Source organism: Catharus ustulatus, chromosome 14 (genome assembly GCF_009819885.2).
Source record: "Catharus ustulatus isolate bCatUst1 chromosome 14, bCatUst1.pri.v2, whole genome shotgun sequence".
Taxonomy (NCBI): Eukaryota; Metazoa; Chordata; class Aves; order Passeriformes; family Turdidae; genus Catharus; species Catharus ustulatus.
The window spans coordinates 11,102,224-11,118,968 of NC_046234.1; the positions used below are offsets into that span (position 1 = coordinate 11,102,224).

At 38.7% G+C, this 16,745-nt stretch overlaps 1 protein-coding gene across 6 annotated transcripts in view; it reads right to left on the reverse strand.

Annotated features, from left to right (window-relative positions):
• The window catches only part of GRIA3 (glutamate ionotropic receptor AMPA type subunit 3), a 145,234-nt gene that overhangs the window by 80,733 nt on the left and 47,756 nt on the right, over window positions 1-16,745 (reverse strand). For all 6 annotated transcript variants that reach the window (XM_033072266.2, XM_033072265.2, XM_033072264.2 and 3 more), the window contains exon 4: window positions 234-421. In XM_033072266.2, the coding sequence (XP_032928157.1) occupies window positions 234-421 (188 nt within the window). The remainder of the gene's footprint in view (window positions 1-233; window positions 422-16,745) is intronic.

A 16,745-nucleotide genomic window follows, 5' to 3' on the forward strand; every position in this document is an offset into this window, starting at 1 on the left:
AATTAATTGTTAACATTTGGGAAAAAATATCACAGTGATGTTTCCTAGTAGATTACATGTAAGTTCTGCCACCAAGTATGAGCATCACTGTGGCATTTTAATTTTACTAGGCAACTGGTCAGCATTTGGGACTTACATCTCAAAGGATACTTAATAATCTCTAGAAATAAGCAGTTCTGGAAATATTAATGATGTCTGTCACAGAGAGACCACAATTTCTGAAAAGCAGATACCTGTTCCAAAATGGTGTTGATTCTGTCTACTTCACAGTCAATTAAGTATCTTTTTTCTTGTCGCCTGTCCATCTCCTCTATAATTCTTCTGAACTCTTGAACATCTTTTATGCTTCCTACAGATCTGGCTGTCACTTGCCAGTTGTTCTGTACTGCTGCTTCCATAATGGCCTGAAGAATGGAAAATCCTGTGGGGGAAGAGACAATACAACCATTTAAAAGCAGAACAAAAAAAACCCCGATTTTGAATGTTTGACAAAGGGTTCACAAAAACTTGCATCATGTAAAAGGACACAGACTAGCTGAGAGCCTGCAAGTGCTTCACTGCTTGAGAAAACAACAGCATAGGGACCAGTTTCTTCTTTCAGCTATGCCACTGGCAAAGTCACTGACTTCAGCAGAACCTCTTGGTGGTATATTACTGCAAGGCATATCAGAATCTGTCCAATCTACCATATTATGATCCTCTCAGGGATGTTTATGGTCATGCTGAGGTCTGTGCCAGCTGAGAATAAGATCCTGCAGCCATTACTTGGGCAGAAGTCCATCAGCCTGAGGAGTGGGACAAAAGGGGAGATCTGCCTGTGCAGACTGCAGCAATGGGTCATTAACTGGCAGGGATCCAAGCACTGCACAGGAATGTCAATTAAGTCATTGTACGGTCATTGGAGCCACAACCACAAGACAGCACTTCACTGATACTCACTTTGATTTCAAAAAATGTTCTTAAATGTGGAGTCTAGCAAAATTAAGCACACTTTCAATGCGTTCCTTAAGGTAATACCAACTCATTTAGCATCCTCAGTGCAGGAGAGAAGCAGCACAGAATGACCAAGGACTACACAGTAGGAAACTACAGAAGCAAGCAGCATTTCAATTTCTCGTGAACAGCTGTGCCTCGGCAAAAAGCAGAACCCAAGTCAGGTCCCTAAGTGAAGATTGGTGGAACTAAAGACAGAACCTCTTTCAAGTCATGCTTGTGTAGGAATCATCAAATATTGTTTTGCAACTCTTTATTTTAGTATGTAGCTAGGAACCTGTTTTCATTCAGGAAATTTACAGTAATTTCACGACTATAAGGTGCACCGAAGTATAAGGTGCACTACCAGGTGTTGGTAAATTTCCAAACTGTGTCCATATAAGGTACTCCGGGGTACAAGGCACACTTCCGGGTTCAAAACAGAATTTTAGTCAAAAGGGTGCGCCTTATACGCGTGAAATTACTGTAATTTTGTGCATAGTTCTAATTGTTTCAATTATGAGCAGATGCCAAGCAAAGACAGAGGTCATCTACCTCAAGCACACCCAGTGGTTTTCAGAGTTTTATTGTAGTGAAGCATATCTATGTGAGTGCTGTTTCTGACCAGATTATTTACTTGCAAAACTTTCAGTCCAGTTATTTAGTCATACTGTGGATTTCTTATCCACAGCCAGATTTAAAAAGGTTACACACAACCACATAAACATACAGGATCAACAACCAATTAATCGTGCTTTGTGATAACCAGTTCTCTGAAACTGAAAGGAGTTTGAGCTACAGAGGAACAACATGTTCACTGCTGTGGAGTACACCAATAGCTGAACTCAGACATCCTTGTAGAGGTACAAGAATAACAAAGAACTTGTGCTGCAGCCTGATCTTGCACACCTGCTGTAAATCTGTAGTGGCTGTCTGAAGCCAGAGGAGCTGCACCATTACCTCATTACAGACACAAACAAGGGAAGAATGATTTTCTGGATTACAATTAGATTATCATAATTTACCGTGTGACTTCCTTAGGTCTCACTCAAATGCCCTCACTTTCCCTGTGCAGCCTCCTTGATTCTTAATGCTTTCCTTTGTATGAATGCACTTTACTATCCCATGAAAGGTGGTGACAATTAATATGAACACTGGTTGAGAATTCTTTCTGGCATCTTCTTTCCTCTGAGACTACTGAAAGAGAGGCATTTACATATGTATAGTACAATGAACTCAGTCTTCCTTAACATCATATTTTACAAAAATGGTTGTGATGTCTGTGGCAGCATTGTGATTGCATTACATGTAGCACGAAGATCTAAGCCTAAGATACTTTGTTGGCTGCAAATGAGGAATTTTTATGTGGAAACATAAATACCACTAATGGGGATTTACAAATGCTGTGTACGAAGATGTGCTTTTGAACAGACACGATTCCACTAAGTAATAAATATTTACAACTTTGTTTCATCATTTGTATAACATCTAAGTATGAACCTTGAGCTTCCTGTAAACAACAACAGTCCATAAGTCCAGGATTTTTTACTCCAGTTTGAACAAATTAGTTCAAAATATTATGAAAAACTGACATATCTGCCAGAAAAAACAAACTTATCTGTAGTTCTATTTTTTGCTAATGACACATAGAAAGCTTGTGAACTATCTCAAGGAAAGAAGGAAAATGAATATGCTGGAGTGAAGATGCCATTGGTTAACTGCCATGCTTCAGCTAACACTGAGTCAGAATTTGCTTTGTCAAACATCTCAGAAGAAAGTTGGAGAATTTTCCTAATTTTGTGCAATTGTATGTTTGTGTGGGTGTGAGTATATGTGTATTTTCGTGTGCATGTGTATTAGTCAGTAGTTTCCATTTCAAGAAAGAGAATAGCAAGATTACTCAGCAGCCTTTCTCCTATGCATGAAAATACAATTACAGTAAACTAAAACTGAAAAGTTTCAGAGCTTTGTAATTTCTGTCTTCTCGGTCTCCTATCTCTCCTTGTCACATCAAATCTTTACAATCATAGTCCCCTCTACCCTTGCCAGTTCTTGAAATCCTCCCTATGGGCACCTTCTGTGCTGTGCCAGCTCCTCTCTCTTGGGCCCTCTCCCATCCTTGCCCATTTGCCCTTCCTGCAGCAGCTTGTTAGACCTGTCCCCGATGACCTTTACAGAGCCCACTCTCCTGGTTTACTAAAGCCTGGTTTAAACCCCCTGCTCTCAGAAAGGCAGCACCTGCATCCTCACTGTTCCAGTCTCAGGTCTCTCCCCATGTCTAATGCTTTCAGCACCATTTACTGCATTTTACATCGTTACCCATTATGTGGTATTCCTGTAAACAACATGTTCCAGGCTCCAGCTGTACTTTGCCGTTAAAAGAGCTGTTGCATAAGCAGCATGATTGTTTAACTAAAAGGACCATTTTATCTTGAAATATGAACTTTTATTCCTCTTTAGCATAACAATGCAAGCTCTGCCATTTTGGGAGCACTGCACTTCCCTGGACAGGGACATTATTTTCCATGTTGTGTGCACTGCCAGTGACCATGCCTGCACATGGTGCTTTTCCATACCCTGCCCTCAGGACACACACCTGTGCAAGCTCCTCAAGAAATCCTCACCCCTGAGCACCCTGGAGGTGCAGAACTCCTGCAGGTACCTCTCATCTTGCTCCCCCTAAAGGACGAGGGAACAGCCAGCCAAGGCAACTATCTCCATTCTGAAGTCTTTGTCTGGTGTGCCTCACATTTACTCCAAAAGACTAAAGAACTGATAATTCACCACAGGTCTGTGGAGAAGTCATGCAGGAAGGACTTTCATCAATACTTTCGCCAGTTCCTACTACTTCCATCAAGTCAGCCAAAAATATTAGTTAGGGCAAGAAAAACTGTCATCTTCCTAGAAGATGACAGCAATGGGATTATCCTGAAAGAAGGTGCATAATATCATCACCAAAATTCAGTGTCTGCCCATTCTGTAGTCATTAACATCAATACAGACCACAACAAAAATTTATTTAGACCCCAATGTGATCTTTCAATCTTTTTTTCAGTCATACCTTGGATGTGAAAAATAGTAGGATGAAAGGGAGGTATTTTTCTGGAAGCACTGTTTCTGAGGTTAGTACATATGAAGGCACCACATTCCTTCTCTGCACTATGTCATTAACAAGCTGCCATTACAGATTCAGGAATAGTCTGGTCACATCATGGCTGGGGCCATACTTGCCAGGTCACGTAACACAGAGATTGCTCTTATCATCTCTGAGTGCAATCTCACAAGTCAATCTGATCTGCACCACTAAAAGGCCTTAACATTCAAATATGCCATTGTCTGGCTTATTCTTAAAATATTGATGAATTCAAAGAACTAGCCCTCATCTAAATAGCCTGCAAAATTACTGTGCTGAAGGTAAATACAGTAATAAAACTAGAACAAAACAAGTGCCCAGCTTGCCTCTTAGTCAGCTGAAGCAAGTATTTTGAGTTTTGCAGACTGAAGCTTGCAAAGAAGCAAAACATTCCAAATAAATTTCTTGTAAAGCAGAGAAAATCTTATTTGTTGCAATGTTATCTCTGTACTTTAAGCAACACAGATGGAATTACATTCTGGCCAATCCTCCCTGAAGCTGGACTAAGAAACAAATTCAACCAGTATCTTCCTACTTCTGCCAGGGAAGTAAAGTCTGTGCCTGTCTTTCCAATCATTCCTTTGATAAAAGCATCTATCTCTCCACTGACCCTGCTAACGCAAGTGAAGAAGGACATTTCATTCTTTTGCATCTCTGAAAGCTCACAAAACTTCTTCCACACCCACACCCACACTGGCAAAATTCATGTCAGCAGTTTGCTCAGCCATATGAAAATGTATGTATTACATCACTGAACTCATTCTTGTTTAAGTAACAGCAATCATTAATGTGACATGACTAAATTATCAGACTAGAACATCTGTAGTACCACACGAGCCTTTGCAATTGGCACCAAAGCACTTACTGAAAAATGTTATCACTTACGTAAATTTCTTTTCCTGAATGTTCTTGCTAAGACCTTGGACCTTTAGCCTCCTACAGAAGTAAAAGAGCACTTGCTCTCCCTTTTGCCTTGCTGAGTACCAATGGTCTATGAAGGGTATATTTTCCTGACATGCAGCATGCTTGTGCCACCTGAATGAACATTGGCTGTGATCTGAACGCTTGTGTTTTGAACTATGTATCTGGGACATGATACTGAGATCTACACTTCTGGACCATGAGTGAACTCCAGGGATTTAAGTGTTGAGTTGTATTTGTCAAGGGCACAATGAACTCGCCAAAAAGGAGACCATCCAGGCTAGTGATTCCCCATGACAAATACAATTTCTATGATGTCAGCTTACACTTGAAGTGTACCAGAGGTTGGTAGGTTGAGATATATTTGGATATTCTGTGTGTTTGGCACTGAACCTAACACTAATTTGTAAGCAAACAGATCAACATGTTAGGCACAAGTGAAAAAACAATTAGCCAACCCCAAAATTCCCCATCATCCAAAATCCCAGCATGTCTGTGGGGCAAGTATGCTTTGCGTAAGCCAGGTCTATCTAACAACTTCATAAACTACTAAACGAGGCACCAGGAAGCAATTCAGCAAATGATGAGGACTCTGGGATGCTCTTTCAGCCTAACACACTTACGTTCAAATTATTAAATAAAATAGAGTAAGTGCAGTCCATCTGCTTTTGACCTGAGCACTTCTAACTGGCAACCAACATGTAAAGTGTTACACCCCACTACTCTGGTAGCAGACAACCTCCTAGATCAAGTAGCAAATGCACTCTATTTTTTTTTTTTAAATTTATGCCTTTTCTGTTCTGTAAACCTCTAGTTTCCCCTGTACATACACTACACTACTGCAACTTGTCATCCATAAACAGAGAAATATACAGAAATAGGTATGACAGCTTGGTTGAGTGAACATGAACTTGCCTGGCTCTAAAGGAGAATTTACAGGAACCATCTGGTTCATATTTGTCAGGGATAGGATACAGCTAAAACTGCAGAAATTCAGAGCTGCTGAATTCAAGTAAAATACCATTTTTTCCCCCTAAATAGATATTTCTGAATCCATTTCACCTTGATCTATTCTTTCATAACAACCTTGTGTCTAACTCGCCTCTCATTTCACTCAAGTTTTAGGTCAGTGCAACTATGTTGTTTTTGAATGAAGCTGTGCCAGTGTAAAATGAGAGCAATGTAGAAAGGGATCAAAGAGTTCAATAACCAAGGACAAGACAAAAAGATGCCGTAAGCAATGCTGTCACTTCCACAGGGGGACTTATTCATATGACTTTCACAATGTTGTGGGCAAATCTGCTGGTGCAGGACAGATAGGGATACCTCAGTACAAGGATATGATCCAAAGTTTATCAAAAAGAGCTGTGTTCTAGTTTTAGCTTTGCTATGCAAATCTTTATTTAAATAATGTTCAAAGGAATACTAATTGAGTGAACAGCTTCTGGATACAGACTGGCAACAGAAGATGGAAGCACTTCATCACCAGAGTAGACTCCACTTGAGGAAAATATAACACATGAACAATTGTGTGGAGAAGGCAGAATTAGCACTGAAAATCAGAAAAAGGAATAATGAATTTTGAGAGGTGATAGAAGGTGAAGAGCATTGTGCTGTCCAGTGATATGGGCTGTAGGGTATCCTCCACGTACTGATGTTGAGGAAACTGATACGGATGCTACCAGAGTTGTGAGGGCACTTTGTCACCAGACAGTGCTGAGATCTGGGACACATGGGCCTAGGAGTAGTGGAGAGCTCTCTCAAAGGTAAAACTTTTTACATACAAATGGCAAAATTGTAAAACTACATTAGCATTAAAAGTAATTAGCTTCCAAGCTTTAGAATATCTGAATTACAAAAAAATAATTAAAATGCCTAAGTACAGATCCTTTGCCATGGAAGCTCTACAGGGTCCAGGGCTTTGTCCAGCAGATCTCAAACCCTAAAACCAGGCAGTAAGCACAGTACTGTTACATATGCAGTCAGATACACAGATACAAATCTATGGAGTTAAATTCCTATGATATTTATCACCGACACCAATTTCTCTGAGTGCCCTGAATTCTCCAGTAAGGACACGCTTCAAATGCCATCAGCAAATCCAGAATAAACCATTTGCTGAGCATCCTGCATCCTACTGGTATCAGGAAGCTAACACCATAACTTTAGCACAGCCTTGCCAAGATGCAGCTTTCTGTAGAGGCTTTCCCTTGTCTTCACCTTTGAGCTCTTCTAGCTCACAACCAGGGTTTTGCAGCCTCACTTACTGACTCTGGCATGGAACAAGCAAGAATCTTTGCTGCTTGCAATAGACCAGCCTTCAGCTGAAAAGCTTTGGAATGATATAATCAGAAGTTTCTTTGGGTAAAAATAGAAGAAACCAAGGTATTACCAACCATTTCCTTCAGACCCACCAGAGAAGTTTTGTTTGTTTATTTGTTTTTTTCATTACCCCTGTGGATAGGTTACTGAAAAAAACAGATCTAGTCACTATGGATAGAAAGTATCTCCTCCTGATATCATGGTGAGCACAATGAAGCCCAAATGCACTTCACCTGTCCTTAACTTCAGGCACATTTGGATGACAGTCTCTTATACTCTCTTTCTAGTCAGGGAGAGAGAGATTCTGTGTAATTTTTCTGTGTTTGAAACATGCATGGAAACCAATGGAAGAAAGAACATAAAAGAACAAAGCTGTGTAAAACATCATCATCAGGTATCATTCACAACCTCTATCTGCAACTGAAAAACTAAACCAGAAGAAAAATCCCAATGTGTTGACCAACACTCAACCGATGAGGCTGATTTACTGCTTGTTAAAAATGTGTATCTTGTTGTGTTTACATATTTATCTCAGAAAAAGGGATCCTAATTAGGAATCACAGAGTTAACAATTATCAGTCTAGAAATGGCAACCTGTCTTTACATTCCATATAAAGTCACATTCCATCCATATGGCATTTCAGAATACATTTTTCTCTTTTTTACTAGAGCAAACTGAATAGCTACAAGCTGCCAGTGAGCTGGGATACTGACGGAAACCATTATTTATTATTCTAGGTGAAGTTGCATAATTGTGATACAATTACAAATAGAGTTTAAAAGGAAAGTATTGTGTGGAATTATCATCTGAGAAAGGAAATAAAAATGGATTATTTTAAAGCTTAAATAACTTTTTCAGCCAAATGAGAGAATCACTGCCTTTATTCTGTTAAAGGCCATAAATATTCTGGAAAAAGGAAACTTAATTATCAACAGCAGAGGATTTTGAAAATACCTAAAACTTGGCTTCATATATTCAAAGAGTGAAAAACATAATCTCAAAGTAAGCTGTAAACTTAAAAATATTGGTAACACAAGTTAACTCTTCATCACCATACATCAGGGTATTTAGCATGAGTGTGCAAGAGTATTGCTGTCTGCCTTTTCTTAAAAACATGTTTGAACTGCTGAGTTTAAGAAGTGATAAATATTGCTCCTTTGAAGAAACAATCACAGAAGATTATGGTAATCAGACTATGAATTGAAATACATATTCATCACAAAAAAACCCTGGATTCACCTCAGATAAACGCCTTGGAAAAAAATAATGCTAGTTGAATTGTCTTCAGACATACAAAAATTATTCTTTCTATCTGACCTTCAGTCAATAATGCTAGAAAAATATTTATTCCACTTCCTAACCTTTATCTACACTTTCAGTTTTCAAACTACCTGAGTAAACAGATCTTATGCCTCTGAGAATTTTCATTAACAGATGCTATCAGCTTTTCAAAGTCTCTCTTCATCAACATCTCACCCTATAGTAGCCAGCATTTTAACTGCCCTTGCAGCTGGAATGTGTTTCATATCTCAACCCATAAGTTAATTTCCTTTTATTTATTCTGAACACAAAAAAAAAAGAAAAAAGAAAAAAGGAAAAAAAAATCAAAGGGTGACTACCAAGCTTAAAAGTATTCTGAAATTTAAATGAGTTTTTATGGTAATACAAATGATAATTTATGGATCCATATTCACAGTCTGCATATGTGTTTCATTTTTGTCACTCAGCTGGCTATTTCTGCCTCGTCCTTGCTAATAAGTTGCGATTTGGAACTTTCCTATATCACTATTTCTTACATTTTTTCAGTACATTTCTCTTCATAACAACAATGTATTTGTTAATCACAAGGCCTCATATTAATTCTAAATCAGTCTGTATACCTGCTAAGACTCGGTAATTTGGTCTGAATTGAACTTGAACATACAAACATGGTTCACCTGCATTGACCAGAGCACTGGATGTATGATCTGATCTACTTTATACTGATTCCTCCTGATGGATGACATTTACAGAGGTACTGGAGAATCCACATGGCATCAACAGGCAACACCTGAGCCAGCACAAAGCTTGGGGGTAACATTTCAGAACACTTCATACAGATGAGTTTGCAGAATGAGGATGGACTGGCTCAGTGCTCTGTATCAGTGACGTAACTCTCTCCTTCTTGCAGCGTAATTCTCTGTCTCAAAAAGAACCTGCGTTATTCTGCTGGGTGGTGACACACAACAGGTTCATGTAACCTGCAGATTAGAGACTTTCCACTGCCTGCCAGTCAGGAAATCCCTTTGGCTTTACATGCTATTCAAGAAACAGACTAAAGGGGAAACAATGTCTTGCTCTTCTTATTTAACCTTGTAATACCATTTGGCTATTAGAAGTCTGGAATATTTTCATTGCACCAAAAATCAGAAATTTAGCATCAGATATCCCTTCTCTACTAATACAGAGAATATTTTTTGGCTGCTGTGTTTTATTTTTCTCCTTCTAAATACAGGGGTTGGAGACAGTAAGCTCAGATGGGGGAAGAAACCCCAGATGTGTGTCAGACCTCTGGGCACTTACAGCACATGCTGTTCCTGATTTAGCTCAGGAAGGCAGCTCACATGAAATATTAGGCTGGATTATACAGAAACGTGCAAACATTTCAGCATAAAGATCCACTAAACAGAGACAGGGATGTGATTCAAACATTTAGCTCTGGCTTCATCTCTCCAAGTTTCCATGCACTCTGTTGGGGAAGGAAGCAGAGAGGCATTCTTGGAGCTGGCTCCACAAATCAGCAAGGTCTGGGCTTCAGATCCAGACTTCTCTACAGCACAAGATATGTACAAAAAGAAAAAGAAAAAAAAGGTAACGTCTCTTAGATATGGGAGGAAGCTTTCTAATTTACTGCTCTGATAATTGTCATTTGGAAATACCAGTATGACAGGCTTCACAGAGAAACTGGGCTCAGGTAACCAATATGACTTCAGAGGCAACGTCAGCAGAAGCTCAGCCCTACTTTACAATCACCTTGGGCAAAATCTGGTCCTGCATACTGAGAACCTTTTGACAGACATGCATATGCCCTCAAAATTCGTCCAAAAATTAGCATAATGGAACTGTGCACTGCTGGATCACCACGGAACAGTATCAGCAAAAGGTCATGCATTCTTCATGAATCCATGTCCTCTAGATGTTTGTTAATTGCTGCTGAACTACAGACTCATATCTATCCATGATGCTACTGAACATGTAAAACTGTGTTTCCTAGTTTTATATGATAAATAAATGTAGAAAAAAAAAAGTCTTGTCCTTGCATGTGTGCACGGTAAATATTAAAGATTCTGTTAAATGATCTAGAAATGGCAATAACCAGAGAACTTGAAACAGCTTAGACATTTGCCTATGATTCTCTCAGAAACGGGTTCACTTCACAGTACAGCAGAGGTAACACTTCCACAGATATCTGTCTTTAATTTCCAGAAGTGATTTGAGTAGGGTGGTGGTAGCAGGTTATCAGAGACAATTAAGATGCAGATGCTGAAGAACCTCAGCAGGTGAGGTATCTGCATTCCACTGCCTTCAATGACACACATAGCTCCAAAGCCACACATTGCTTTTCACAATGTCATTCTCTGTATGTTGAAATCCTGAATATCTCTGAAAGACCTGTCCTGTGTGCCTTTGGAAACCAAAATAGGATATCTGCATCTCAGGATACGTACTCTGTGGCCTGCTTAAAAAGTGGCACAGAATTCTCTACAGAATATGCTGTTAATTAGTTATTTCACTGCAACATGTTCAACAAGTGTACAGATAAGGACCGTCTGACTAAATGGGATGTACACATATCTGAGACAGACTATCAATTGTTAGCTTGAAGTAGAAAAGGAAGATAGAAAATTCCCCTCCAAGGCTGCAGAGCAGTAGATTGACTATTACAAGGAAGAGGCTGCATGCAAACCACACAGCCCCTGTTTTCATAGGTTCAAACTCAATTGTTCTTAATGTTTTCTCAGAATTGCTTTGTAAAATTAGGCAGCTGTAGCAAACACGTCCTTGAGACCAGACAGGCTGAGTATTCCAATTATGTTGGGCTTTACACACAATTATGCTGCCAAGTGCTTATTATTATTTAAAATACTTATATATTATTTGAATATTCAATCTGATATTCAGTGAAACAAAAGAACTGTTTTATTCCATTTGCTTTGATACTATACTGATGCATGACTACTCTTCCATGAATACAAAGCCTCACAAATCTGATTGACTGCATGGTTAGCAAACTACAATGGTTATCAAATTAAAATATGCAAGAACTTTAGCATTATCTAATATGAAGGAGAAAATACACATTTACTGACATACACAGCTGGAGACCCCAGCGCTGATAGTTTTGATCTCCCAGTTTACCATTACTGTAGTCATTCCAGCAAAGCAAGATTACAGAACAATGGAGGGCCCTGGTATGAAGAGTAGAAAAGTTGTGTTTTGTACAAATCAATACTTTAAACCAAAAGGTTCTCATTCTATCACTGCCCCCCTGCAATAGGGTGACACTTCTTGTTGACTTCTGTTTTTTACCCCTAAGTAAACTAAGTAAGATTTCTTTAACACTTCCTGCCACTGTAGTTACCTCTGTGCAGGTATGAAATACAAACTAAAATCAGGTCGGTCACGCCTGCAAGCAAATGGAGTTGACTTCAATAAGAAATTTCCATCTAACCTTACTAATTATTAATGTACAGATGTCCTAAGCTCAAAATATGATGCCTGTGCTAACTCCAGGGAGCTGGTCCCTCCTGATAGTACTCAATACTAACCTACACTCTCCCTGCAGTGAAATATCAAGCCAACATCTTTCTTTTTATAGCAAAAAGTTCTATGCTTCTAAAAAAAAAAAAAGGCCAATAAAAGCACAAACATTTATAAAGTACACTCTTTGAACAATGGATTATGACTGTGCTATGTAAAATAGTGTAAAAGAGGCCTAGAATCACACTCCAGCTGTACTGCTATGTTTAACAGCTCCCATTAAGGTCTCAGTTCTCTGTGCCAGATATTCTTGCTCACTGTTTTGAGCATGCCCCATCACTTCATTGATCCCTTTTCTTTATATTCTTTTAAATGCAGCAGAAGTTTTGTCCCTGTTTTAAAAGGTCTACACTTTGCATCTTTGTCCTCGCTCTTTGGATATCCCTTTTGTCTCTCCTGTAATGGAAGTCCTGTTGTCTTCACTCCTATCTTTCAGGAATAGCACTATTCTCCTCCGCTACACTTCATGGCTTCTACTCCATTTACTTCTGCATTGTGATTACCTCTGTCACTTTGGATGATGTGGAGTTGAGGGAGAATCCAGATAAAGGCGTTGTGAAACACAGAGCACTGAGACCATGGTCCTATGGGCATGCAGTGAAGCACATCCCTTCTAAACCCCCATTGATTTTGTTACATCAGTGCTCCAGGTACTCTGGGATAAATCAGACCTTCAGGCTATCCTAAGCACACTCCCAAACGTCCTCTTTACTCAGGACTCTGGAGACGAGTGGATTTATCACATTATCTATCCCTAATGGCAAAAGAGAAATAACTTGACTTTTTAATTCCTCAGCCTTCTACATAGTACTCCCACCTCATTTTCCACATATAGTAGTATTTTATTCTCCCTCTTACATCCTGGAACTATAACACCTTGGGAGTGAAGCAGGAAGAGAGCTAAACTGTGTATGTTCTAGATCTTGCCCATTGCCTGTCAAGAGTTTTAAAACATTGAAAATTGATATTAGCCTAAATCTGCTTCAGCTAAAGCCATGTGGAATTTTTGCGGGAATGCAGAGATTATTTGCAATTATTCTAGCTATATTACCAAAGAGATTGGTGTGTATTATTCCAGGAAGAGTTTACAAAAATACTCAGTTTAGCTCTAAACATCTAAACCTGAATGACAGGAAAGACTCTTTGCCATTCCAAATCTAAAATATATAAAATATACTGTCCAAAGAAGGTAGAAAGGGTAAATTTGAATCCAAATTATCCCATTTTAGAAAGTCACAGAGATCAATTCATGGCCAAGTATGGAAAAGTCTAATACACTGGACATACTAACTCCTCTAGGAATTCTGAATGGAGCTGCACATCTGGTGTGGCATGGGAAACTGTTCCTTCCTATTATCTGTATTCTCTTCAAAGACTTTCCTGTTAAACAAAATACATTACTGACAATTTGAGAAAGATTTCATTCCCTACTGAAGCTTCAGTTCCTGTGTCCTTTACATAGTTTCTCAGAGCAACAACACTGAGCATGACCTTCAAACACTTCTGGACCCAGCTTTAACACTCCAGTGCCATGGGATTGCTTTGAAATACTCAGGGAGGTTCTGCACCAGCAGCTGTCTTTGAAAGAATGACTTAAATTTTCACTTGGCATTTGAAGACCAAAATTGTGCCTTTTCTCCCAAGTGTTCCAGAATAACATTCCCAGTACAAAGAAAGGTGGGAGATGAAGACTGTGATGTAGCAGCACTCAGACTGCATTAAAGCAGTTGTTCCACACTCAAGTGGAATGTGGTGGAAGCCAGCTTCCTTACTTTGATGGATCAGGCTGCATCCCTCTACACTGCGTAGTAAATAAAACTGTAACACCTGCATCTGACATACACATATTGACCTCAGTGATGTATTGCTAAATGGCTATTTCAAATATTCTTTCTCTGAAAAGCCACATGAATAATACACTTCATTTATTTGGATAGAATCCCAAGAAAAAAAAAAGAAAAAAAAAGGTGACATCTTTAAAGAGAAGAGATTTCCATGGTGTTCCATGGTGCCCTTTTTTTTTTTTTTGGCCAGAAGCCATATAATTCTTTTCTGGCTGGCTTGCTCTGTAACAAACAGAATGACCTTTATTGAATGGTCAGCAAATGTGATGGTTTTAAAACAGCTACAGTTGTGGTGAAACTGATGCACCATGATTGCACCCTTGCTCACAAAATGCAGAGGCTCCACTGGGTATTGTCAAAGCAACTCACAGCATCAGAATGTAACAATCCAATTAGTGAAACAAGCACAGTTCATGCATAAAGCCTCTTCCAGGCACCATTAGAAAACAAGACTCCAATGTACAGTGACTTGCCTTTTAAACTACATATTTCTACTAACTTCATAAGAAAAAATGATTACCTTGCAGTTTGACTTATCTAAAAAGACCAGAGGCTTGGAAGTGGCCTTCTTATAACATTGGTAGAACTGGCTGCTAGAACACAATAGCATGCAGTAGTCCTCTATGATCAGAGCCACAGCTGATGGTAGAGACATCAACCTCTCCATTCTCCACAAGGAATACAGAACAAGTTTAATTTCCTGGCAGAGCAATTATTTGTTATGTAGCTTAATGGATTTTGGAGTCTCTTTCCTGTTGCTTAGGGTTTTTTGCTTTGAAAAGTGAATATGATGATGGAAAAGGTCTCAGTTTTAAAAGGATTTTCATCCTGGTATTTGTAAGGGCTGGTGTGAGAATGAACAATACATGCCACCAGCACTAAGAGATAAGAGTCTTAACACTTCATTTTGTCTAGGTGATCTACTCCATCTGCAAAAACATGCTCACCACTAGAAAATGCAACTTTTTACCATGGCTTCATTTGACTCCTGTGGTGCCATTCATCTTCTGTATGAGGCAAGACAAAAATAACATAACTTAGGTTGCTTGTCCGGAAAGTAACAGGCAAGAAATATGACAGCAAGCCAACCTGACTGCTCATTGCCTGGTGGTTTTTATGTCTGGCTAGAACCTATACCCACCACCCAAGCCTCTTGGGTAGATCCACACAAATAGACATGGTTCTGGCAAGTCACTGATAATAATTCCTAACAAAACACATGGGGCAAAGGGAAAGCATGTCTCATTCACACCAACAAAACAATGTTTAAGACGTCTACAAAGATAATGCACAATCATCACTATACAACAGTATGGAAATGGCATGGGAACGAGATTACAGTGAACAGAAAACAAAAAAAACCATGGAAAAGTTAGACATTACATTCGTTGGAAAGAACAGACCTTTAGGAGAAAAAGGAGCCAGAATGATAAATTAATGCAGGCCAAACTAAAACTGTAACTCAGGCTTAAAAAAAAGGAAGAAGAAATATTTTTTGAAATGAAAGTTAAAGACACTCATTTCAAAACTGAACAAAGATTAAACTAAAAGTTAGACTTGAGATAGCATGGACCAGATTTCTTGCAGAAAAAGTAACATTTTTTAGCTTGATCCAACATGAATTTTAACAATTTCTGTTTCACTCAACATTTCCCACTCCTTCTCAGGTTCCACTTGATTTTAAGTTATTTTTTCTGAGCTTTAATTCTGTCAGGCGGAAAAGAAAATATACATTTTTGCTTATGTTAAAGAGCCTATGTTATCACAGAATAAAGTACAAATTCCTGGAAAGGAAATGAGAAAAAGACTATGAATAGTAACTTGAGAAGAAGACACTGCACGAAGGAATATTCTGTACAGCACGGTCTTTAAAAAAATGAAACCAGGGAAATGCAACTGTTTTCAGGTTTCTTTAACAAATATGTCCCTAAAAAATCCCTGAGGGATCACACAGAAATCATTAGAACATCATTTTTATTAGTTCACCAGTTTCCCTTGTGACACAGCAATTTCCACTTTTGTTGCTTCTAGACTCTAGGTCTCTGTGCGACAATTGAGGCTGCAATTCTTCTTACTGTAACTCCCATAAACACACCCCAAGTGATAAAACTGAAGCTAATTCTCAATTTTCTAGCAAAATGCCCACTGAAGCCTCCCCATTTCCCTCCACTCTACTGTAATAATCTGCAATTATTTGTTTAAAGTAGTTCTCAAGAATCCCCATTGTGACAGATGTTGCAGAACTGAGCAAAAATGTATTCCCTCCCCACCTTCAGTAATGACTGTAGGTTAAATACAGTAATTAAGTGAAGTTCTACCATTTGACCTCCAGAGTGGTGTAAATCATGACAATCAAAATATTACAAAGTGGTCCACAGCAGAACTTCTCATTATTGATACAATGAACTCATTGTTCTTAAGCAAACATTTTAAATAGCATCCATTATTCATGTGGAGTACAAAAGATTACCTATCTGGGATTTAGAAAAAAGAGCACATTTGAATATCAAAAAATGGCAGATATTTTCATCTCTTATAAGAACAGTTTTGTACAAGTTCTTATCCCTGTGTTACAATTCTGTTGTTTGAAATGGACACATAAATAAATTATTTTTAAACACATTAGGTCAAATCTTCACCTGTGCAAATCTGCATAGCTTCACTTCAAAGAAATGCAATGAATGGTTTTTGCTATGCTCTGAGGCATGTGCTGATTTTTACGCAATTGAAATGACTTGGTTACGTCCAGTAG